This window comes from Agaricus bisporus (assembly GCF_000300575.1).
Source record: "Agaricus bisporus var. bisporus H97 unplaced genomic scaffold AGABI2scaffold_3, whole genome shotgun sequence".
Classification (NCBI taxonomy): domain Eukaryota; kingdom Fungi; phylum Basidiomycota; class Agaricomycetes; order Agaricales; family Agaricaceae; genus Agaricus; species Agaricus bisporus.
The window spans coordinates 1,359,168-1,382,916 of record NW_006267366.1 but is presented as its reverse complement, the minus strand read 5'-3'; the positions used below and the strand labels follow the sequence as shown (position 1 = coordinate 1,382,916).

The following is a 23,749-nucleotide window of genomic DNA, read 5'->3' as shown; positions in this document are numbered from 1 at the left end:
ACTCCTCTCACCTCAGGCTCATGTTGGCTTATCATAGGCTCCTCGCAAGTCCATCCACCTCCTTCCTTACCAATACGCTCCGCGCAAGCAGTGGCGGAATCAAGTTATATCGTCGCTCTATATCTGCAAGTTCTGCTGTCTTATATTGATCCATTATCGGCTAAAGTGCTTCGCTTTTCAGAAGTTCAACGGCGGGTCACCTATCCCTCGACAGGCTAGGACATTTGCATCAGCTGTCACAGGCCCTCAGCAGAAAGCAGTATCGCATGCGCTTTCGGAGCCTATTGTAAAGCCGGATAACATCCCGATAGTCAGTGTAGACGACCGTCGAGTGAGCATTAGCTGGAATGCGGAAGCCCAGTCGAGATTGTGAGTTTCTGCAAACCCAGATCCTCATGCAATCACTCATAGCTACTCTTTTAGCCACCATATCTGGTTGCGCGACCACTGCCGGTGTCCGAAGTGTTTCCACCCTATCACCAAGCAACGGTTGCTAGACACCTTCAATGCAAGTATTGAGTCGGATACCGGAAGCGTCGACAACTGTTAATAACAGAAATCATCTAGATCCCACCTCAGATAAAGCCTCCCAAGATACAAGCTACGTTCAATGGCCTGGAAGTCACTTGTCCGTGTGCAAATGCATTACTTTTGATTTCCTGCGTTGCGATTTTGCTCACCGTACATATATCTAGGGGACATCGAAGAACATGTGTCGCTCTATCCTTGGTCATGGCTTCAGCGCAACTCCTATGATCCTCCGACTAGTCGCCAAACATCATATGCCGAGTGGGCCTGATCACAACTTCTCTGATTCACCGCATTAATGTCAGCAGGAAGATTCAATGGGGAGCAAACATTGCGAAATCCCCACCCGCTGTAACTTATAATGAAGTCATGGCACAGAATGAGACTGGTCTTTTTAAATGGTTGACTAACATCGTGAGTGCCGGTTTCCTGTACCCAGACACGCGAATGTCGTTGACAATTTATGCCTAGGATCAATTTGGATTTTCCTTCATCTCCGACGTTCCCCAGACACCAGAGGCAACTGAAAAGCTCGCAGAACGCATTGGCTTCATCCGCGAAACGCAGTGTAAGTGCCAAATGTCCTATACAATAATTGACACGGATGATCAATTGAGTGCAGATGGTCGGTTTTGGGACTTTACTTCTGATCTTGCCAAGGGTGATACTGCGTATACCACAATGGCACTTGGCGCACATACTGACAATACCTATTATGTTCGTGTTTGAGTTTAGATCATTGGTCGAAAGCTGTCTCACTCCTTTTGCTGTAGACGGACCCTTCTGGTCTTCAACTATTTCATCTCCTTTCTCATACCAGTGGAAATGGCGGAGCTACGTTGCTTGTCGATGGTTTTTATGTTGCCAATATTATAAAGGAACTCTATCCCGAATCCTACGAACTTCTTTCCAAAGTTCCTGTTCCGGCACACGCCGCCGGGGAAGCGTCCTCAATTTACAGGCCCAGCCCCCCGTCCGGCTATCCTGTTCTTGGACACGATTCCTCTACAGGAGAGCTGGTTCAGGTGCGCTGGAACAACGACGATAGAAGTGTTATGAATCATTTGGAACCTCACTTGGTTGAGAAATGGTAAGCTTCAGTTATAGATTCAATCCATAGATCTAACTCATATTCTCGCACTGAAGGTACGATGCTATCAGAGCATGGAATAGCGGTCTGAAAAATCCAGATTCTGAGTACTGGGTGCAATTGCGACCTGGAACCGCTGTTTGTATGTTGCCCATTAACGTCGTACCATCTACTCTAAATAACATGTTCACTAGTGATTGATAATCACCGTGTCTTGCATGGTCGCTCAGCCTTCACGGGAAAGCGTCGCATGTGCGGAGCTTATATTGGTATCGACGAGTATCGATCTAAGCTGGCAGTTCTTCGGGAACGGTTCGCTCCGGATACGGTTCTGCAGGTCACAAGTCATTTACCAGAAGTCGACGTCAACGGGCGCAACGTATGGAACCAAGCCCTCTAAGCATAAGCAGCATGAGCGGTATATGTATAAATATATGTAAATCTCGGTTGATACATTCCAATTAAAAAATCATGCGTCGTATCTACTTTTGATTCAATTGTAATCTAGGCATGGGCTTGAATTTCCTTGAGGATGTAGCCTTCGAGCCCGCCACAGAGCCAAAGTTCCTGAACTGAAGGCCCCACCGTCCGAACGGTGTAAGTTTTATTCAGAGGACCAGTGACATCAACTTGACCAGTGGCCATGTTGACATTAATGTGAATGCCCTTGTCCACCGTCATCTCGCCATTCCTACCCCCGGAGCCCCTCTTCCCGTCCTTTGCATAAGATTCCGTAAGATCTTTCACAAGCTCGGGACTCTCGATGCACACTAGACCGTTATTGATCGCGTTACGCTTGAAAATATCTCCAAAGGAACCTGCGATAACAAGAGGGATACCAGCAGCCTTGAGGGCGGTGGCTGCCTGTTCGCGAGACGAACCAGTACCAAAGTTATAACCGGCAACCAACACTACGCCGTTCTTGAGACCCCCAACGACTTGAGACTCTACTTCCTTAGTAGTCATAGATGCCACAAGAGAGGCAAATTCCGGGTCGTAGTTCTCCATTACAACCTCCGCTTGGCGTTCAAGCGTAATATCATCCTGATACGTATATTTTCCTGGGTAAATGCCGTCGGTATTGAGGTTGTCCTGTGGGGCAAATAAGAGAGGTCCACTGAAAGTACGAGGGAAACCTTCAAGGAGGGGCTCATCAGCCGGGGCAGCGGAGGTGGATGGAGAAGATGGCGTTTGGGAAGAAGAAAAGGTAGGCGCCTGAGTCGGGGGTAGGGTACTGCTATCCAAAGATGATGGACCACAGATGTAGCCACGGATAGCACTGGCTGCAACAACCGCCGGACTGGCAAGGTAAGCCTGGGCATTCGGATGGCCCATGCGCCCTTTATAATTCCTGTTCGTAGCGCTAATTCCGACTTCACCCTCTTCAAGAAGACCTGTCCCCAGACCAATGCAAGGGCCACACCCTGCAGGAAGTGTTTTCGCTCCCGCCTGTTCAAGTATATCCCAATGTCCAAGGCGTTCCGCTTCCTGTTGAACAGCAGAACTTGCCGCTGCGATATAGAACTCAACGCCGTTTGCAACTTTGTGACCTTTCATGGCGTCCGCAGCAGCCGCAATGTCAGATAAGCGAGAATTCGTGCAGCTGACGAGATAGGCTTTATTGATGGCGATTTTCTTTTCTTCGAGGATAGGAAGAGGCGTAGATATTTTGACGCTATTAGGACCAGATACATGAGGGACTAGGCTGGATAGGTCGAAAACCAGATGAGAAGCATATTGAGCTTCGGAATCGGATTGGACTATGCCCTTTCGTATGGCATCGAGTCGTGAACGATTGATACGGGGATGAGTAGGAGGTGGAGGTATGCCAGAGTTGGTGGAGGAAAAGGTGCGCAATTCAAGTTTGTCCAAGGTATTGTCATACCATTGCAGTGTCGTCTCGTCGACCGGGAAGAAACCAACAAGAGCTCCCCATTCTGTCGTCATATTTGCGATAGTCAAACGATCGTCAATGGTCAAGGCTTGAATTCCATCGCCAGAGAATTCGATAGCTGCATTGAGGACTTCATCTTTATTGAATGATCCACAAAGCGCAACGATGACGTCTTTTCCAGTGACCCCCGGAGCGAGTTTGCCCTTGAGTTCGACTTTCACCATACGAGGAACCTGCCACCATGTTTTCCCAGTTGCCCACAATGCAGCAGCATCAGTGCGGACAATAGGTGTTCCAACACACCCAACACCACCGTACATGTTGCTATGACTGTCACTGGCGACGGTAAGAGTATAAGGAAAAGCATATCCCTCCTCTACGAGAATTTGATGGCCAATACCGCGACCGGCAGGGAAGAAGTCGATATCATGGTTTCTTGCGAAGCTTTCAATGGAAGCATATTTAGCCAGGTTCTTTGGAGATTTGTTTTGCACGTCGTGGTCGAGAGTGAACACCGGTTGTTGCGGGTTGTGAACTTTAGAAGCACCAATGGATTTGAATCTGTGGAGATTTGAGTTGACGAGGGGTAACTTCAGCAATAGTATGTTACACGAACTTGCTGATAACAGGACCTGTATTGTCGTGTGTCATGACATGTTCTGGACGAATCATCACATAGTCGCCGGTTCTGACGACTTTCCCTTCTGGCAGACCGACGCTATACTTTTGGACGATCTTCTCGATGATTGTTTGTGGTGTTCGAGACCGGTCGCCGGTGACAGTGGCAAAGAACCGGCGCTGGTCGCAGGTACGACGCAACCGCGACACGAGGTGCATAACCCGAGCAGTTGATAGTAAGTGAGCGCTAAGCAATGAGGAAGAGTTAGAAAAAGCCCGAATCACCGAGGCACATGATCAAAATGAAGCTAGCTCAGCTTTGGATTTGCCGAATGCTGAGAAGTCTTGCAGGCGACCTTTTGCCCTATCATCATAAGATCCACTATGATAGACTTTGCTATCACTACTGTATTTAAAATGACTGCAACTTGTGGTTCGCCCAAATGTTCAAGTGGTAGATACGAATTCTTGAGCCTCTTACACAAGATAGGCACATGTCCGCCAGGCATCTGGTCATGTTAATTGCAGAAAAACAAATATCATTGTATTCTGGTTAAAGTTAACATATCTCCATTTAAATTACATCAAATAATTAACATTGAATTGGTTGAACGACTCTAGTCTGTCAAAGTCAAAATAATTAATATCTTGAGTGACATTTCGATCGTCGAATCCATTCCGGTATGAAGTTATATATGGTATTGAGAAATCCGCGTTGTAATCTTGGGTGGCAACGATATGAGGTATTCCACTGGTTGACTGTAAAAGAGCGCGAGAAGTCGATGCCAAGTGTCGCTCAGTATGGTGGACTGGAAGAGGTAGCGCCGGCACCGCTGAATATTGATGGTAGTCGAAGGTGAAGTCCGGTGCATTGGATATTGCAGCATGATGAGGGATTGGTTGCTGCACAAAGGGGAGAGTTGAGTGAACGGGTGGTAGACTGCCGCCGGCGTCGTCAACAGTTGTTTTTGGCACAAAGTTATTTTGGAAATAACTCGTCTACGAAAGACGAAAAAAGAATCTCAGGATCTACTTATCTCTATATGGGGTAGTTTGACTCACCTTAACTTGACCCGCTGGTGATTCCTCCTCGGGGAGCGGCGAGGGGGTACATAAATTTGATTTCGTAGAAGAACGAGGCGAAGATGATAGAGATGGTGTGCGAGGCGAAGCAGGTTGAACAAGACCATCTTTCGTTCCAGCTCTTTTTTCCATGGCATGTGAGAGCCATGGAGGCAGTATTAATCGATCGCGGCTGAGGTCATAAAATGGCGACGCGTGGACTTTGTAGACATGTCGCGCCATCGAGGACGGGTCACTACACTTGAAATCGCACAGCGTGGAGTTTGTCTCGTTGAAAGGGAGGCTGCATATTTCTTTTAGTTCATTAAGACTGTTGGTGGATGTGAGTGGCGCGCGCTTCGAGACACAGAGAACAAACTGACTGAATGCGCTCATGAATCCTGAGGTTTGATTTTTGTGTATGTAGGGACCCACAGTACTGACATGGATACTTTCTAAGAATAAGAAGAGTGGTCAACCACAGAAGCCGTCGAGTAACGTAATAAAGATTACCTCGCGCTTGGATTGTGGACCAAAGTGTTGGAGAGGTGCCGCTTGAGCTCTGAAGGACGAGAAAACTCTTTGTTGCAGACGTCACAGTACCTGCTATCCTTGAGGCCCTAAGCGTCGTTGGTGAACGTTCAACACGGGTGGCGACATTTTCCCATACCATCGAGCTGGACTGTAAGCGGCGGTTGCGCTTCGCAGATAGCTCAGGCATGTCACGAGGCATGCTAGGTCAAGATAGTACGGAGGGGCAGGATAAATACAAGGGGGACGAAATCTGTGGGGCCCAGAGGAAGTTGAGGGGACGAAGGAAGCTCAGGACCCACAGCATGGTGGGCGCAGCGCTTTATACCATGGCGAGACTGGGTGGATTGGTTCTGACCTGGGTTTTGAAAATACTGAAAAAGGCAGGAGTTGAGGAAATTGCTGAACATGGCAGTTTGATGGATTGGTGCAGACCGACTTTTTCAAAACTTACTTTTCAAGGTAATGTTCGTGGGAATATTGATGGGTGCATTTCAAATTCCCCCGTGGAAAAATCAGAATTTCCTTTGTTGCGCGATAGTTGTTTGCGTTATATCTAATTATGAAATAACATTAATACATACAGAACATACATGGTACAACGCTGCATGCTTAGATAAATAGCTCTTCACTCGGATTTTGACGCCTTTGAACCGTAAAATTCACCCCAAATCAACTTGTCTGTATGCTTATCGCAGAACAACCCTGTGACGGCAGCTTTGATCGGGAGGAACATTCCGACGCGTTTCTGATATGCCGCATACGCTACCTGATATTTCTTTCGGGTTATAGCTTCGGTGTACAAAGTTGAAGAGATAAATAAGGTGGACAGGGCCAAGGCTGGCAGCAGTACTAGCCCTGCTTGTCGGAAGAAGCCCATGAGTGCCGCGGTGCGTAGCTCGGGGTTGGCGAGAATTTGCAAGGACGGGAATGACGGTAAGCTGGGGGGAGACGATGATGCAAGTGGAAACAATGTCATGATCCACTGTTGACACTATCAGACTGATAGAATAAATGAAACAAAGTGAGACTACATACCCAGAAGGTTTGCTCGCAAGCAAAGTTAGGATGTCTGGAATACCTCCACAGGCCTTTGGTAACAAACCCCCGGCGTGCATCTGAGGGTGTCCAGTCAAGCCGTGCAAGAAGCCACTGCTTCTTCTCGTCATATGGTTCTCCTTTATTGCCTTTGACATGGGCGAGGTAGGCGTGTTTGTATGTTTGGAACGCATATTGTTGATTATCAGCCACGAACTCAAGACCAAGGATAGTGAGAGCTGTTATTGCGAGAGCGTAATCAGAGAGAGAAAGATCCGTATGAGGCTGTAGTGCTGCGGCAGTAAAGGCAGGCATGCCGAGGAGAAGTAGCAAGAAGTTCTGAATGGCGGCGATGAAAGTGATGTTTGTGAGCTGGAATAGCCAAGCGGGGAGTTGCGAGCGAAGGATTGCCCAACGATAATCTTCATCCTTACTGAACGGATATGAGAAAGAATGATAGGAGATAGATGACGGCAACGCACAGATTGAAAAGACCACGTCGGTACGTGTTATAAGAAAGCCTGCACATCCAGATCACGCTAAGGGCGAGCATGAGGACTGCACGAGGGCTGTAATCTTTAAGGACAGCGTGTCCAAGAGATTTAGGGGCATAGGGCACGAGGAAAAAGGGTTGGTGGGTCGGCCAAAGGGGCAATAGCGCGTAATAAGCGGTATAGATTGTCGGAAGGAAAGTCCAGAGACGATCCACCTGAGAAACGTTGGCTGTTACGACAGATGCGACATAGCAGACGACGGTGACTGCTGCACAGAACTGGAAAGGCCAGTCAAACGCTGGTGGTACGCTGAGAAACGTCATCGCCAGCCCCTTTCACTGCGACAGAGACGAAACATTGTTCCCACGTGACCCTGGAAGTTCGCGGTGGCAGGTCTGCAGCACAGCCACTCCCCCCTTGACCATGAACACAACTGTGCTCGTCCAGACGTTCTCTCCCTTTCCTTCTCTCACCCTCAGTCTACCCTCCGAAACCCCCCTGTCTGATGTATACGGCCACCTGTGCCAGCGATATCCCAACCTCCCTCCCCACCTTGCTTCCCAGCTATACCTGTCGACACATTCTGGTGTGATCCCCGACCAGACACAACTCTTGGCTTCACTTCACTCAGACGATGAGCCATCCACGCCAAAGCTCGTCACACTCCGACTTTCCTCCCCTCTGCTCGGTGGAAAGGGTGGGTTTGGAAGCCAGCTGAGGGCTGCCGGTGGCCGTATGAGTAGTCAGAAGACGAGCAACAATGATTCATGTAGAGATCTCAATGGGAGGCGTCTAAGCACAATCAAAGAAGCTAAAAGGTCAGAAACCCTGCGCAAAGTCAAGATGAAAACTTACTGACTTCCCATCGCTTGCTAGGCTCTCCGAGTACCTCGAATCAGAGCCGGCGCGGGCCGCAGCCAAAGCCGAAGCTCAGCGCGCGAAGCTCGTTGCACTGGAGAAGAAGCTCGGAATCGAACGTGGAAAGCCAACAAAACCAGGAGAGGCGTCTGTTGAAGTTTTGGCCGGAAAGAAACACCGGTTCGACGATACAGAGTATCTAGAACAAAGCAGGGAGATTGTGGATAATGTCAAGAGCGCAGTTTCGATTGGACTGTTGAAAAAGAGAAAGAAGGCTAAAACATCCCCTTCCCCTGAAGGCGACAAGGAGAAGGTTGTAGTAGATGGAAAAGGAAAAGGAAAAGAGAAGGAAACAGGCGAAACAAAGTCGTCAGCATCAACCATGCCTATCGTTGCTGACAATCCTCCGGCTGCAGCCATTCCACTAGATGCCGTCGGTGCTTAGGCGTAGTGTCTTGTAATAATGTGTACTTTATGCTTCCGGATGCTAATGTATTACTCATTATATTATGCATCAGTCAGTGCGTTTACGGTCCTTTGGCCATTCCCATGTTTTGTCGGAACCAGTGCTTCATTCCGACAGAGTCGAGAATTTTCACGAGTTCACCCATATCCTCAGCATCTTGTAGACCGATCCTGCCGTTGGCAATTCGAGTTTTGGTATCTTCCGGTAAGGGGACCGTGTCAACGTGGTGGAAATCCAAATACCTCAAGCCTGGCGAAATCCTAAGGAATCAATTTCTAAGGATAGATATTCAAAGCAAGGTCACGCACTGCGTGCATTCGATAAGAAAGTTCGAATTTCATCTTTCTCACCATCGTAGACGAGCACTCCTGGTCGGCCTTTCTTCGCGAAACCTGACACCTTGGCTGACTCGGCAAAGGCTTTGAGTCGGCGAAACTTGGACGCGCTACGAATATCTAGACGATTCAGAGTGAGGCAAAGTTCAATCACTGCAGCCAGGCTGAGCCTGTACCTACGATGCATTCTAGTCAGGGATAGGTAGAGCTGCATTTTCTCATTGCTGGGTAAAAATGGAGTTGAGAATTCCCGCTATCGTTGAGAGACGCACGTGAGGGTAGTTTGTTGCCAATGGAGGTAACGTCATTGGCTGCACCCTATTCTTAGTCCAAATCCAAGGCAAGCTGAGGCTCCAGGACGACTTATTAGCCAATGGCAATGACCTAAGCGGTCCAGCAGCTTATGATATCTAGAAACCTATTTCGCAACTCTCTCCTTTCTTTCCACGTCGTCTCCACCGCTTGGAAGAAACCGCTTAGCACCATGGTCAAAACAATCGCCGTTCTCGATGAATCTGAGTTGCAAGATGGTCAAATGTAAGTTGAGCCCCTCGAAACTAATAGGTATCGGCTGATGACCGCTCGCTTGATATAGGAAGGAAGTCGATTTCGACTCTGGCAAAGTTCTTTTGTCACGTCTCGGAGACAGAATTCAAGCAACGAGTGCCTGGTGTACACATTATGGCGCTCCGCTCTCAAAAGGTGTCCTCGTTGCTGACGGTCGTGTTGTTTGGTGGGCTACAAATTGATCATCATCAATGATGTCACTGAAATTCGCTGTCTATAGTCCATGGCACGGAGGTATATGCTTCGTTGACTCTTCTCTAAAATATACACTCACCTAAAATCAGCTTGTTTCAATGTCTGCACTGGCGATATTGGTATGATGCGTCGTCCTTAGTACTCTCAATTGGTTTTTCATTCCTTTGGGTAGAGGATGCGCCAGCATTAGCAGCCATTCATTCGTTCAAAACTCACGTCGCGGATGGAAAGATTCACGTCTCTGCTCACCCTGAAAATACCCTCAAGGACAATATGCGCAGATACCCGGGCCTACTCAATGAGGATACCTCTTTCAAAAAAGGCTTAATCATTGTCGGGGGCGGCGCTGGTGCTTTTTTCGCTGTTGACAGCCTGCGCGAAGTAGACGGTGTTTGATTTTTTCCACGGAGTGATATTGACAGTCATCATTAGTATGGATATAAACTACCCATCACCATCTTATCCAAGGAACCTCATGCGCCTATCGACAGGTATGTTTCCTTGACCTCAAAGTATCAAATTGCATATAAGCTATTGAATCTAGGACGAAGCTCAGTAAGGCACTCATCACCGATCCTACGGGTATCATATTGAGGACACCTGCCGATTTGAAGATTAAGTATGGCACCACCCTTCGCCTTGGAGTCGTGCGTTCCCCCCTTGTTGTATTGTTATTGGTCCATTCATTGAATCATAACTTCGATAATAGGAGGTCACGTCCATAGATCCGAAGAAGAAGACTGTGACTATCGACAATGCAGATACACTCACATACGAGAAACTTATCCTCGCACCTGGAGGCATTCCTCGTAGGCTGCCGATCGAGGGTGCTGACCTTGAAAATGTCTTTACTTTGCGTGGAGTCGAAGACGCAAAGAAAATCGACGCAGGTTAGTCTTTAGCTAGAACCTATCGGTCGATTGAACGCTGATGCAACTCTAATGTGTACAGCGGCTCAAGAGGGTAAACGAGCCGTTGTTATCGGTAGTTCTTTCATCAGCATGGAGCTGGTTGTTGCTTTTGGCAAGAGGAAGCTCGCATCTATTGATGTTATTGGAATGGAAGAGTTCCCTTTCGAAGCCGTACTTGGCAAGGAAGTTGGTGGAGGTCAGAAGAAAGTGAGTTTTATGAATTTTGTATGAATGCTGGCTTAGTTATTGTGACTACAGTATCACGAATCTCAAGGCATCAAATTCCACATGCAAACAAAAGTGGAGAAAATTGTACCCAAGGAAGATAATCCCAAACTTGCGGGAGGTGTCGTCGTCAATGGTACGACCATTCCTGCTGACTTTGTGATTATGGGTGTTGGCGTGAGGCCTGCAACCGATTTCCTGAAGGGCAGTGGAATCGAAATTGAGAAAGACGGCAGTGTGCGAGTAGATGAGTATCTTCGTGTCAGGACAGGCGCCGATACCGAAAACATCTACGCTATCGGTGGGCCAAAGTCTTTGTGACGCTTTGATGTTGTTAAATGCGCTTTTAGGTGATATTGCCACATACCCTGCACCTGCTGGAGTAGAAAAGAGGATTGAGCACTGGGATGTAAGCGGGTGTTTGATATTCTTGAGCAAATTTTACTGACTGAATCATGCGTTGGTTATAGGTTGCTGGAAATCACGGACGCGCTGCGGGGAAACATATTTGTGGCAAAACAGTACCTTTTGGCACAGTACCTATCTTTTGGAGTGCTCGTAAGTATTAATCTGGTAGTCCGTGTCCCATTTGTTCAACTGTATCAGAGGGCGGACAGTTACGTTATTGTGGTTCGAGTAGTAAGATAGACGACGTTATCGTGCAAGGGGATCCGTCGCAGAACAAGGTGCGTGGCCGACGATGTAATGCTACTGTCGATTCTGACTTTCCACCACTTTTCTATCATATTGCAGTTCATTGCATTCCATGTCGAGAATGGAAGTGTTGTTGCTGTTTCATCAATGCAGAATGACCCAATTGTCACCAAGTCGTCCCAATTATTGAAAGTAGGCCTCATGCCAACTCCTGAGGAGCTGAGGGCAGGCAAGGTAAGCGAATATACGGTACTACTCATCACGTTTTTGATTACTGACTGGATCACAGGATGTTATGAGCATCGATATTAGCACTAAAGACGCATTGAAGAATGTCACATCTTGAGCCAAGAGAGAAATGCAACAATCAAGGATGTATTTTTAGTGATTCTGCAGTGATTATTTTTCGACAGTTTTGACTTGTGCAATAACTGTACTCATGATAAAGTTAAATATACCGCGAAATCGGAGCAAAAATCGTTTCACTGTATCGTTTTGTAGCACTCGATCGTGCGAAAATCCAAATACTACAACCACAGACGAGCTGGCTGTTGTTGGACGTACTAACAATGATTACTTGGCGAATAATAATAACTGTAACGGATTTGAGAACAGGGGGATGGATATCCGCGAATTGGCTCAGGTGGATGGCTTAGGACGGGATCATAGGTACACTGATCATTCATTTTCTTCCCATACTACCACAACCATCATCGTCTGCAGCCGCACAACGCCATTTCCGACGTTCCAATAGTAGCCCATAGGATGGGTAGGAGCAAAAGATAATCGAGTAAATTAGAATGGTCTGATTCTACGGTAGTTCTGGAACAGTGGTCTGCAGGTGAATGTCGCAATTACTACCTTCAGGTGTTGCATCCTGCAACGCTATGAGATTCGAATCAGCACTTGATACAACCCTGTAACATCAGCATACTTCCGCACCTTTCACGAGGGAATCCCGAAATCCAACTCGTCGAAGTCGGGTAAGTCAAGAGACCGCGGCCGGACGGGTGCCTCGAAGTAAACTGGCCGCATTCCCGGTCGTTTGAGAACACAAGGCGTCCCCTCTAGCAACACGAACACTTCTACACCTGGTGGGATATCCTTCTGTTCGTAACCAAAGTTGTATGCCAGTGAATGAAGCTGTGCTGAAGGACACGGTAACCATGGTGTCCTCTTATTTGGTACCGCCCATAGCTGATATTCAAAAGGAGAATTCACTGGGTTACCCGTAGCAGTTTCGACAAAGTCGAAGCAATATTCTCGATTGGTTTCCATGTTTGTACCCCACATACGAATTGAATAGTCTGAGTTTGGGATTGCGCGGATATGAACGTCGTCGTCTCCAGGACGAGGTTTTAACTGCCGTCCTTGTCAATATATTCTATCAGAAGTATATTTTGAATACCTACACCAACAGCTGTCCCTGGTGAGTCGAGTATCTCGGTGGCTTGCTTGATAACTTCCGCACGTGCTCGCCCATCTTTAATCTCTTTATCCGTTAATCCAAGGTTATGGTATTGAGCTCTCATTTCATCATCCGAATAAGCATAGAACTTCTCGTTTGAAGTAAGAGAAGGGCTACCAGTGAAGGAGGCGAGCAAAGCGAGGTCCCAGTCGTTACGAGGCTGGATATTGGGATATTTGAGTTTGGAGACTTCCATATAGCTTGTACGAAACACTGGTGTATGCTTTGTTGTCCTTGGTGCCATTGATGGTATGCACACTGAGGTTTGTCTGCGTTTCGAGAGCTGACGTGAAGGCAACTGGTGCGACAAGGTGAGACAGTGACTGGACCAACTAAGTCCGGGGTGACATCATTTTGTAACGCGTGGCGCGACGATCGTGATACCTGGTACTAAGCTTGGGAAGAAAAGTGTAATTTATTACTGTTCAACTGCGTGCACATTGGTCCTCAGAGCGTGGAAGAGAACAACTGAGAACAAGTGAAAGTAGGAACAGAACTGAGGAACATAGAATGGTAAACATAAAACTAATATGGCCTAACTACTAATTCTACGGTAGTTCTGTACCTGTGATCCAAAGGACAACGTCACAAATTCGTAATGTTTGCTCCCCGGCGGATAGATGGTGGGTCGACGCCATCCGTGGTCAATGCGGCGCCGATACTTGTGGTAGTGAAGGGTTTGTCCGACCTGTGTTTGTCGTACATTCGTTTGATGGTTCCAGAGAACGGTGTGCCCCAGTATCGCTCCTGCTGCTAATCCGATTGGAAAATACAATCCCAAACCTGCTGCTGGGAGATTAGGAAGACCTCCTAAGCCAGGACCCTGAGGAGCTTCGCCAAAATCTTGCACCATGAGTGATTGGTGGCCGAATTGCATGGTTGCCCAAGGATCGTTGACTGCTCCCTTTCTCTCGACAAAGAGAAGCCCCATCCCCCAAGCGGTACACGTATGGCAGACTCTCCTCTTAGGCTGACCCTGAACCCACGGGGCATAATAGTCCTCCAAGTGTATATCACAAGCGGTTTGGTGCACAAATCGTGTGCTACTAGATCCAATTAAATACCCACGTGCAGGAACGAGGTGCAGCTGTGCCATCGATAGCGAGCTATTCAATGTCACTTATTTAGTGAATAGGTAGAGAGCCTCAAAATCTTGCCAACTCACTGCTAGCCAACCACAAACAATTGCCAGTGATGATTTGACGAGTTACCGAAAACTATGTGCAAGTCAGAACGGAGGTGTAGGTGTCCCATTAATGAGGAAGGCGGCTAGCTATATAGCTCCGGTAAACAATCGGACAGTAAATGATTGATGACGTCCTTAACTTTAGTTGGTTTTTCAATGAGACACAGCGGCTCCTATCTTCCTCCAATGAAGGTATGGGGAAAAGGAGTTTGGCTCTTTCGGGATTGCCCTTCCTTAAAACCTTTGTCTTCGGGAATTTTCCTCGTCATCCAGAAGACAAGGGCAAGCCACATGGCGAACCAATTTCGGCCCCTGTCGGATATGATATTGAGCAAGTTCGTCGGTGGCATGCTCTAGGTGATACTTCCAAGATCGAGGAGGAAATGGTTGAACGAAGGAGAGTTGAGATTTTCCCGTAAAATATTCGCCGTGTCGATAAGTGCCTCCTCCGCCTGAAGCCATATCGTCCGTAGAGGTCCAAACAGCGAGTAGATTCCGCTGTCTGCAATGGTCGGTGTCCGTGGTATGTGGCTCAGTGAATCAAACCAGACGCCACTGTAATCGATGGGTTGGATTGGAGCAAACCCAAGCCATCCCGTGTCTGCCTTCCACCATCACGCACTCTCAAAATCTTTGGCCTGGGATACATTCGGAGTAAACTGGACCGGCTCTTCATTCTGGGGTGACTGGCGACTTTACGGAGCCGTTTGGCGGATAAATTTTGTCTCCATTCACCACCGAACATTTTCCTGATCCTGTTTGGGGGCTCGTGTGTGTTCTTACATATATTGCTTCCATAGCAAGAGACTGTTCGCGGTAAAACAGTGCAAGACTTGATTTCTTAAAGAACGGATTGCATACAGAAGAATGACGCTCTTCGGGACAAGCCCAATAGAGCAAGAATAATAAGGAGTCTGGCTGGGATCACCCACGATTAAAGGGAAAAAAAATCTGTAAAAACTATAAGTACGTCAGTGAAAACATATCTCGTTAAAGATATGGCGACTTACGCGTCGGATGGTCGATTTATTGATGTTGATGATGCGCACGTACTCTGGATGATCATGACGATGATGAACGAAGGAGAAAAAGAATGTGACCGTGACAGCTGATCCGGAGAAAGAGGAGACTCGGAGTTTCTGCACTGGCCCGAGGGGACACTGATGCTGGGACAGGAATAGTAATACAAGGACAGTACTGATTGCGAGGAACAGCTCTTCGCAATGGTAGTGCAATGCATCGTTGTTAGCGGCAGGTGAAGCTGTGAACCAGTCGTGAAGTCATGGCCATACATAAATACCAGTAGCATCACGCGCTATCAAAATAATGATGTTTCGTCTTTTTTGTCTCACTGCAACTTGACTCAATCAACTTGGGTTTGATCCCTTCCCCATCTTAATTCTTAGGGGGGCAGATGCCTCCGACGTCACCTAAACCTCAAACTCCATGGAAAGGGAAAGGGAAAGCAGACCCAATCTCACTTTCCGACCCAGAATTCTTTGACCTTGAACCTGTCATCACCTATCGCCACGTCCTCTCTAACAATTTCGGAGCCAGAGACCCCCTGCGTGTTGTTGCCCTCTGCGACAGTGATGCCTTTTACGCCACTTGCGAAATGGTACGCCTTGGCGTAGATCGAGAAATACCTCTTGTCGTGTTACAGTGGGATGCTTTAATTGCGGTGAATTATCCTGCAAGAGAGTTCGGAATTACACGTATGATCAGGTTGAAGGAAGCCCTCAAATTATGCCCGCACTTGAAGGTTGTCCATGTAGCTACATACAAAGAAGGAGACGCGCAACCTGCATACTGGGATACAGTCGACACGAATACGCATAAAGTTTCTTTGGATTACTATCGGAGAGAAAGTGTGAAGATTGCAGCGAGGTTTAAAGCGAGTTTACCGACTTCTGTGGAGATAGGTATGTCCCATATCAATGTTTTTGACTTGTCTTGAATGTTGGGTTGTACTAGAAAGGGCATCCATTGACGAAGCTTTTTTCGACTACACGAAGACAGTCAAGGAGATTCTGCTGCAACGATATCCATACCTCGCACACGTGCCGAAAGACGCCGAGCACGGTATCGATACCCCGTTACCTCCACCCCCACAGTTGAAATGGGCTGAGCTTGGGACTGGACATGTCGTATCGTTACATCGTCCGCCGTCTGAAGAAGAGAACGAAGCCGAGAGTAAAACTATCTCAGATTCAGGTATTTCGAACGATGGTGAAACGGAGAATAGCGGCGAGACGAGTGATACTGTGGCAAAAGGGACCGAATTTGACGAAAAGGAGCAATTTACTACCACTTGGCACGACGTGGCGCTGTCAATTGCAGCTGAATTAATGGGCGAGGCTCGGGCGCAAGTGAGGGAAATGGGATATACTACATCAGCGGTAGGTGCACTACCAGAATGTGGTTGCGCGTTAATTCTAAACTCGCATCTTTCAGGGAATCGCAAGAAATAAATTCCTCGCCAAGGCTCGTCCACCCAGTCCTCCGTAATAGCAATTCGATTTGATGATGTCAACTTACAGCTGACAGCTTCATACAAGAAACCGAACAGTCAAGTGAGTTTCGCTTTGCTTTCCGTCGAACTCAATTAGAATCCTTTGATCTAGAGCATTTTGAGGAATGGGGCGATACCATCCTATCTAAGACCTTTGCCGTTCCGAAAGGTATGTTGCAGCCATTTGGTCCGAAAGGCACTATCTTACTCTACTTGAGATCAGGTTCTTGGGTGGTAAACTTGGTGAGGCGCTCGCCAAAGAATACGACGTATCTACCGTTGGCGATCTTCTGTAAGGTTACACCTTGATGGCTTCAAATTTGTGCGTTTAATCAGTCTACGGTTTCTAGGACAATATCTCTCGGTATGCCCGTCATTTGGTAGTACGGCTGGTTGACTCACGCCAGTAGAGGAAATGCAAAACAAATTTGGAGAGAACGCCATTTGGGTGTATGAAGTTCTTCGGTATGTCGTTCATGTATCGGGTTTTGCCTCCTTAAGCATTAAATTTTCGACAGTGGTATTGATAGGAACGAGGGCAAGTTTTCCGTTTTATTCTGATGGCAGTCCAGATTTTTATTTTTATTTTGGTAGTCAAAGAGAAGGGAAAAGTTAACAAAAGTATGTTGGCATCGAAGAACCTTCCTAAGCCCATCAAGAACACGTCTGAAGGACATCATTGGATTCGAGTTCTTGCTGCCGAGTTGGCCTTGCGCCTTAATGACGCTCGCGAGGAAAACCCTAATCTATGGCCAAAGACGCTCGTCTTACATGCAAGGAGAGGTAAATCTACTCCCGTTACTAGCGAAAAGAAACGATCGCTGATGACGATGACAGCGTATGACGATGGACGTTCGAAGCAAGCGCCCTTTCCGTTCGTCCGCAAGGCAACTGTTGATGTCATCGCTCATGCTGGTAATAAATTATGGAATGAGACCGTCGGTACAAATAAGACCGTGGTGGTCAATTATCTGTCATTGGCTTTCACCGGTATCGATATTGCGGAACAGGGGCAAAAAAGTATTGAGGGGTTTCTCAAATCAAGTTCGATAAGCACTCCGAAACAACGACCTAGAGTCGAGGCAGAAAATTTTTCAGCTGATCCCGATGCTGCTACGGCTGTCGACAACGATGGAGAAGACGCTCTGCCTGACGTGCAACCACGTGGAAGCAAGTCAAACCTGTCATGGAGCTGTCCCCGTTGCGGGGAGGAATTCAAGCTTCCCGACCACATGTCTCACGCGGACGACGACACTCAAAGAATAGCTTTGTCAATCACCCGATCTGAACACGAAGATTTCCATTTCGCCGAGGACCTTTCAAAGGCTCCTGATGATCGTGGTGTGGCCGCCAAAAACTACAAGAGAAAAGCACTGAGACCCGTACCGGCAGGAGCGGCTCAAAAAAGGAGTCGGAAAGAACCTCAAGGGCTTGATAAGTACTTTATGAGAAAGTGATCTTAGATTTATGTGAGATCCATGTGATTTTTTTTCTCGATCTGACGGTTTATTCAATAACCAGGAATGATGGTGTGTGTGATTGGCGGCTTCTGTCGGGCCAGTTGCTAGGCATTTCGATCAAACCACAAACCCATCAGAGTAATTACATACTTGTATGCAGTAGTTGTGCACTCGAGGGGCTCTCTTTTCCTACTCCACCTTTCGAACGTCTACCGCGACCATCTTACTTTCCTTCCCTTTTCCTTTTCCTTACTTCGTCGGGCCGGCTCCTGTTGACCCTTGGAGGGTTATTTTGTACCCCGGCGCAGGACGACCGAGCTTGTTTTTCTCGACTTCCTCATCTTCGCGCGACTCATACATATCTAAAATTCAATCCATTATGGCCTTCACCTTCAACAGAGAATTCATTCCGATCCCGCAGAAATTCTTTGCGGGTGCTGTCGTAAGTCACTCACTCTTATGAATATTTTCAAACTAAGAGTTTGTCAGGTAGTAAATGCATTCGCTATCCTATCAACGGTGGCACTAGCATCTGTTGCCTTAAGAATCATGTGGCTCGCTCTGAAGAAGCTGCGCAATCCAAATGCCGCTCAATCACGGGAATATGCTTTCTTCAGTACACAGTTGGGAAATTATGCAGCCTGTTTACTTGTCGGCAATATGATGAGCAGCGCTGCCGGGCTCATTGGACTACAGTGGCTGGTGAACAGGGGTATCACAGAAGGTAACGTCTTCTCTTGTCTTAGTTTTTTATCGAATACATACCTCTATTAGGTGGAGTCTGTCAAGCACAAGGTGTGTTTCTACCCCGATCAAATAGGCTGTGAAACCTGATCTACGTTTCTAGCTTTCATAATGCAGGTTGGAAATTGGGCCTCGGCATATTTTACCGTCGCAATCGCGGTTCACACATTCAACTCGCTCGTGTTGAAGAAAAAAAAGTCAATGTGTATCTCTGTACCCACCATGGTCATGGGTTGGGTCATTGCTGTACTTGTTGGTGAGTATACTATCGGATTAGCGTTATTTTGACAGATTTCACATTCAATGCCTTTCAGCTGTTGTGCCACTACTCCTGCACAAGGCAGAAGGTTCGATTTATGGACCGTCTGGTTTGTCATGTGGTGTTCGTCCGGCATTTCCGAAGGACCAGTTTATATTCCACTTGCTTCCGGTAAAGACGCTTGATAACCTCTCATATGATGGTTCAGCTGATGGCATAAGTAGATTTTTGTTGCATCTATCCTTTCAGCATTTTTGTATTCGTTCGTATTCCTTGTGCAACGGGGTACTTTAAGAGTTAAGGGAGGTCTCAAATTACTATTTGAGCCTGGCGACGCGGACAAGGACAACTACCACCGTTTCATGGTAAAGCTCGCGAAGAGTATGTTATGGTACGTGGCTCCTGAATTCGATTATGAACAACCTTTTACCTATTTTTCAGGTATCCAATTGGTATGCCATCTTCATCTATTGTACAAGAAAGTCACTTACCGCAGCAATAGCCTATATCACACTATTAGTCCCCTATTCGGTGACGTATCTTTTGGCAATTTCAGGCTTTAAAATGACTTGGGAAGCAATGGTGTTTGCGTTTGTCTGCTGGTTCCTTCTGGGTAGGATTTTGACTTCATGTGACTGTATGTATCTTACTAACTGATCTAGGCGTTGTCAATGCGTTAGTGTTGTACAACACTTTCCGCATTCTCGGGCCTGCTTTCTATGGCAGGACTGACCCTAACGATTTTCGCAAGACAATGGCGAGTTTCGGTCCATCAGGATACTTAGAGCAAGATGACAAGGATCAAAAATTCATCTCATGGCCACCGATGACCCAGAATCAACCCCCTGCTCCCTTGTACGGATCACCTTTCAGAGATTCAAGGAGGACTTCTCAGCTAAACTCACGACTTATGCATGAAAGGGATGGAAGTGACAGCAGCAGGATGTCTTTGGGCCGTTCCATGACACCTGTTGACCAGCATGCACATATGATTGCAGTGCCCCCACCTGCTGTCGAAAGGCGCACAGCGGTAGCCGTAGATACAAGTAGTCGGAGTCTCCCGGCTCCTCGGCGTTTCAGAACTTCGCCCTCCTCATCTATTTCAAGCATAGATTCTAACTCAGGAGCCCGGCAGCCATCTCCGATAGTCACACCGGAAGGTGTCTGGACCATTGTACCACCTCCCAGAGGGAGACAAAATGAGCATTGGGCAACGCATCGCGTGTCGCAATCTTGGTCCTCCAAACGGACCCTCGTACAGCCTGCGCTGAGCGCTGTGAAACCAACATTTTCTCCACCAGGCCACCGTCCTTTGATGTTATCCACAGGCCATAGCCCGGCTACCTCACCATACTCTCGGAATGAATCATTGTCCTCATCTTCACCTACGCTCCGGCCTTTGCTGCTTCAAAGCTCTGCGTCCCTTAACTCATATCGACCTTCTCCGACCACCGAACCTGGATTTTTCTGAGTTAACTATTTTTATTTTTATTTTTATTTTTGGATGATGAACATCTGGATGGTTTTCTTCATTGTGTAGCGAGGCTCGGTACTCTGCTCATTTCGATTTCTCTCTCAACTCAAATTTGACATTTGAACGGCGTTGCAGGTGACGTTTGCTTTTTTGTTTTGTATTCCTCTTGTATCCGTCTTCATGTTGTACTGCTAGTCATACTTGTATGAACTGTTTGGAACAGTCTCTTGTGTGTGATAAGTAAGAGACGCAGTGCGTTCTTCGAAGCTTGACGCGCCAATTCGGAAATCACAACTTATAAGCACTTTCGAGATGATGTAATCAAAGCTACTGACGTCAATGACAAACTTGGCTTGCACACAACCATCGTCAAGTCGCCATGTCTAACTTATCTCTGTATCTCAGCAGGACTGCCCAAATCATCCACGAGAGTACCATGCGCGGTACGCCAAACTTCGCTTTCTAGATCACATACATATCCAAGCTGAACACCTATAGTGGTACTCATGAAGGGGCTCGAAGCACCTTCACGCTCACCCCGAACACTATTCACGTTCAATTCTGAACAAGACATCAAACAGATAGCTACTGGCTGTGATGCCGATATCGGTGGAACATCTACCGTGCATTTCGAATTGAATAAAAACGCGAAAGTTAATGCTGAAATTGGCAAAGAAGCTACTGGTGTGTTTTGGGGTGATATGCGGTTAGGTGTGAAAGCTGGTTTGGAAAGTAAAGTAAATGGAGGGTATGCTGGTTTTCGAAATAAAGTACGTTCCGCGTATTCTCAAACAGGAGGGAAAGTGAATTTGACATATAAGACAACGAATAGAGACGACCTACGTTGTTTGGAGAACTCACAGATGACGTTTCAAATCATCGTTACCTCTCACTTCGCCTTCGTCTAGGTGGCGATGAAGCAACACACAACTCATATTTCTGCAATATACAAACTGAAACTCCTGTGACAACCGACTTATGGCAACATCGTCTCTTCTTCAAACGACGAGATGGAGGTTGGGAAAATATCTATGTGCGTCTAGTTCTCATGGTTCGGCTTTCAAACTATTCAATCTTGGAAATTTAGATCCCATTCGATAGCTTCGTTCAGACGAATTTCGGTGAAGTCTCGGAAGCTAAAGTAGAAATGTACAAAGACAAAATTCGAAGCATTGGAATTTCTATACTCGGTGCACGCAGCGGCTCAGCAGGAAGATATGAACTGGGTATTGATTCTATTGGGATTACCAACGACGAACATATTGAACCAAGTGCGCGAGGTGGGTTTTAGTTTTACGGTTGACCAGGGGGCGTGCGATTGATAACACATACTTACCTTTTAGTAACGGATAAGGATAAAGAACTTGCTGAACTCTGAATATCAATCATGCCCTTGTTTAATCGAGTCTAAACCCGACTCTTCTCAGAACAAGATGGAACACAACGACAAGTTCATAGAGCTGCTGGAAGGCTTGAAAAGCAAAAGTTTGTCTAGCTAATATACATGGGTGTCTTTAGAACTTCGAAAAAAAAAGGTTCTCCCAGGTAAGATCCAATGATAACGCGAGGGTGTCGATGCCAAGGAACCAAGGCGGGTAGTACAAGTTCAGACAAGGTATCGTGGAGGAATAAAAGTCACGGGAATCGCTCTAGCGAAAACGAAAATACGATGAAAAAGAGGAGAATGGCCCCTCTTAAAGAATAACGCAACCGCCGCAGCAGCCAGCACCTCCATCGTCATTGTGGTCCTTGCCACCATAACCGCCGGCTCCACCACCGCTGCCGTGGAGAGGGCGGCCTGTTTGTTGGTCCTATAAAAGTACCAATGAGTTTGTAAAATCTGCGTGTGATGTGGAAAACCGACCTTGTTATATTTTCGGATTTCACGAACAAGATTGCTGAAAGCTTCATCCACGTTTATTCGTTGTTTGGCAGACGTCTCGATGAATTTGCAGCCAAAGTGTCTCGCGAGATCTCGGCCCTCTGTAGGTTGCGTCACTACTGGGCCCTGATATACTCCAAGGTTTAACAACATACCGTTCATACCAACTTGGCGTTCATATTCCAAATCGCACTTGTTTGCAACGACAATAACAGGGAAAGAATCTTGATCTTTGACCCTCAAAATTTGCTGGTAAAACTGGTTGATTTCTTCAAAGGAGCTACGCGCGGTGATGCTGTAGACGAGAAGAAATCCCTCCCCAGTACGCATGTATTGCTCCCGCATGGCACTGGAAAATAAGTACATATAGGGTTAGATCCAGGGTCGTATAACTGAATTATGCCGGGAAATGAAAGCTTCGCCTCGTGGAAGACCATTTTCATAGTCGAATCACGAGACGAAAGGAAAAAAAATCGGGGACTGCTTCGGAATTTATTCAGGAGAGCACACTGACCCATATTCTTCTTGACCAGCAGTATCCAGGACATCGAGAAGGGCGACCTCTTCATCAATGACGCATTGTTTCCTGTACGAGTCTGTTTTAAGACGAGAATGTTAGCACAAATGTTCCGAAATGTCATAACCTGGAGGGGGATTGATTGGTGAGAAAGAAGCTCACCCTCAATAGTTGGGTCGTACTCGTCCACGAAATGGCTTTTAATGAATTGGATAGTCAATGCAGACTTTCCAACACCTGTACACGACTTTAGGACTTGCTAGCTTGTAAGGGCGGGTAGCACTTGCCTCCTCCTCCGACCACTACGAGCTTGTATTCTCTCAGGAACTGGGCCTGAGCAGCCTGAAATAGAGCATAAGCCAAGAAACTGAGGGCGGTTTGTGGGGAGGACATACTCTGGACGCAGCGTTGTTTGCCATTGGGGAGAAGGAGAGGTATTCGGTTGGGACAACAGCAACGCCCTATCTTATGCCTGTCCTGCCAAACACAGCCAAACACTTTCATCATGGCCATCACCGCAATCCAACTGGCCCTTGTTCTGCCCTTGTTCCTCTGCCCCACAGGCACCTTCTAGGCACCCTCTAGACGCGCTCCATGGACACAATTCAGCCATGTACCCCGTCGTTTTGTCGCGCAATGGGTAGCCAACTCTGCTTTATCATTCTCTGTTCACCATCTCACCGCATGTCGAGCTGTTGCATCTGTCAACGGCTATTTTACTTTTGATAAGATGCAGTTTCAAAAAAAACATCCCACAATGTACCAACAAATAAGTTGACCT

General features: G+C 47.1%; 11 protein-coding genes across 11 annotated transcripts; 5 read left to right on the top strand and 6 right to left on the bottom strand.

Annotated features, from left to right (window-relative positions):
* Positions 1-1,817: 1,817 nt before the first annotated feature.
* On the bottom strand, positions 1,818-4,647 carry AGABI2DRAFT_184036 (hypothetical protein; the record flags this gene model as incomplete). Its single annotated transcript, XM_006459251.1, has 3 exons — positions 1,818-4,073; positions 4,129-4,310; positions 4,612-4,647. 3 exons carry the CDS (start codon positions 4,645-4,647, stop codon positions 2,123-2,125), a joined length of 2,169 nt encoding a protein of 722 aa, XP_006459314.1. The 3' UTR covers positions 1,818-2,122.
* Positions 4,648-4,756: 109 nt separating this feature from the next.
* Positions 4,757-5,208, bottom strand: AGABI2DRAFT_184035 (hypothetical protein; the record flags this gene model as incomplete). Its single annotated transcript, XM_006459250.1, has 2 exons — positions 4,757-5,129; positions 5,193-5,208. Coding segments are annotated over 2 exons (388 nt in total), but the record flags the coding sequence as incomplete, so codon positions are not given.
* Positions 5,209-6,271: 1,063 nt separating this feature from the next.
* Positions 6,272-7,600, bottom strand: AGABI2DRAFT_201424 (hypothetical protein). Its single transcript, XM_006459249.1, has 3 exons — positions 7,244-7,600; positions 6,762-7,194; positions 6,272-6,708 (listed from the first exon to the last, which is right to left on the bottom strand). Exons 1-3 carry the CDS (start codon positions 7,576-7,578, stop codon positions 6,352-6,354), a joined length of 1,125 nt encoding a protein of 374 aa, XP_006459312.1. The 5' UTR covers positions 7,579-7,600; the 3' UTR covers positions 6,272-6,351.
* Positions 7,601-7,618: 18 nt separating this feature from the next.
* AGABI2DRAFT_134777 (hypothetical protein) lies at positions 7,619-9,167 on the top strand. The gene is made up of 4 exons (XM_006459248.1): positions 7,619-8,074; positions 8,133-8,828; positions 8,888-9,034; positions 9,095-9,167. Exons 1-2 carry the CDS (start codon positions 7,679-7,681, stop codon positions 8,556-8,558), a joined length of 822 nt encoding a protein of 273 aa, XP_006459311.1. The 5' UTR covers positions 7,619-7,678; the 3' UTR covers positions 8,559-8,828; positions 8,888-9,034; positions 9,095-9,167.
* An 82-nt stretch (positions 9,168-9,249) lies between these two features.
* Positions 9,250-11,938, top strand: AGABI2DRAFT_134776 (hypothetical protein). The gene is made up of 15 exons (XM_006459247.1): positions 9,250-9,451; positions 9,510-9,647; positions 9,702-9,715; positions 9,766-9,795; positions 9,849-10,057; positions 10,109-10,167; positions 10,221-10,323; positions 10,386-10,566; positions 10,628-10,794; positions 10,846-11,113; positions 11,163-11,221; positions 11,283-11,370; positions 11,419-11,498; positions 11,566-11,700; positions 11,756-11,938. The coding sequence occupies exons 1-15, from the start codon at positions 9,399-9,401 to the stop codon at positions 11,810-11,812; spliced, it is 1,641 nt and encodes a 546-aa protein (XP_006459310.1). The 5' UTR covers positions 9,250-9,398; the 3' UTR covers positions 11,813-11,938.
* A 256-nt stretch (positions 11,939-12,194) lies between these two features.
* Positions 12,195-13,277, bottom strand: AGABI2DRAFT_191307 (hypothetical protein). The gene is made up of 3 exons (XM_006459246.1): positions 12,879-13,277; positions 12,409-12,828; positions 12,195-12,351 (listed from the first exon to the last, which is right to left on the bottom strand). Exons 1-2 carry the CDS (start codon positions 13,176-13,178, stop codon positions 12,412-12,414), a joined length of 717 nt encoding a protein of 238 aa, XP_006459309.1. The 5' UTR covers positions 13,179-13,277; the 3' UTR covers positions 12,195-12,351; positions 12,409-12,411.
* Positions 13,278-13,328: 51 nt separating this feature from the next.
* Positions 13,329-14,274, bottom strand: AGABI2DRAFT_184030 (hypothetical protein). Its single transcript, XM_006459245.1, has 2 exons — positions 14,100-14,274; positions 13,329-14,040 (listed from the first exon to the last, which is right to left on the bottom strand). Exon 2 carries the CDS (start codon positions 14,028-14,030, stop codon positions 13,470-13,472), a length of 561 nt encoding a protein of 186 aa, XP_006459308.1. The 5' UTR covers positions 14,031-14,040; positions 14,100-14,274; the 3' UTR covers positions 13,329-13,469.
* Positions 14,275-15,118: 844 nt separating this feature from the next.
* AGABI2DRAFT_184029 (hypothetical protein) lies at positions 15,119-18,089 on the top strand (the record flags this gene model as incomplete). The annotated part of the gene is made up of 11 exons (XM_006459244.1): positions 15,119-15,221; positions 15,614-16,042; positions 16,095-16,519; positions 16,575-16,604; positions 16,661-16,693; positions 16,745-16,801; positions 16,851-16,910; positions 17,045-17,097; positions 17,151-17,170; positions 17,227-17,415; positions 17,470-18,089. The coding sequence occupies 11 exons, from the start codon at positions 15,119-15,121 to the stop codon at positions 18,087-18,089; spliced, it is 2,019 nt and encodes a 672-aa protein (XP_006459307.1).
* Positions 18,090-18,471: 382 nt separating this feature from the next.
* On the top strand, positions 18,472-20,566 carry AGABI2DRAFT_116281 (hypothetical protein; the record flags this gene model as incomplete). Its single annotated transcript, XM_006459243.1, has 9 exons — positions 18,472-18,534; positions 18,582-18,816; positions 18,867-18,887; positions 18,940-19,092; positions 19,151-19,266; positions 19,320-19,486; positions 19,537-19,547; positions 19,598-19,708; positions 19,758-20,566. The coding sequence occupies 9 exons, from the start codon at positions 18,472-18,474 to the stop codon at positions 20,564-20,566; spliced, it is 1,686 nt and encodes a 561-aa protein (XP_006459306.1).
* A 382-nt stretch (positions 20,567-20,948) lies between these two features.
* AGABI2DRAFT_116280 (hypothetical protein) lies at positions 20,949-21,947 on the top strand (the record flags this gene model as incomplete). The annotated part of the gene is made up of 5 exons (XM_006459242.1): positions 20,949-21,012; positions 21,068-21,339; positions 21,402-21,602; positions 21,657-21,849; positions 21,913-21,947. The coding sequence occupies 5 exons, from the start codon at positions 20,949-20,951 to the stop codon at positions 21,945-21,947; spliced, it is 765 nt and encodes a 254-aa protein (XP_006459305.1).
* Positions 21,948-22,263: 316 nt separating this feature from the next.
* AGABI2DRAFT_149467 (hypothetical protein) lies at positions 22,264-23,387 on the bottom strand (the record flags this gene model as incomplete). The annotated part of the gene is made up of 7 exons (XM_006459241.1): positions 22,264-22,380; positions 22,434-22,552; positions 22,607-22,800; positions 22,966-23,047; positions 23,131-23,205; positions 23,256-23,310; positions 23,364-23,387. 7 exons carry the CDS (start codon positions 23,385-23,387, stop codon positions 22,264-22,266), a joined length of 666 nt encoding a protein of 221 aa, XP_006459304.1.
* Between the last annotated feature and the right edge of the window lie 362 nt (positions 23,388-23,749).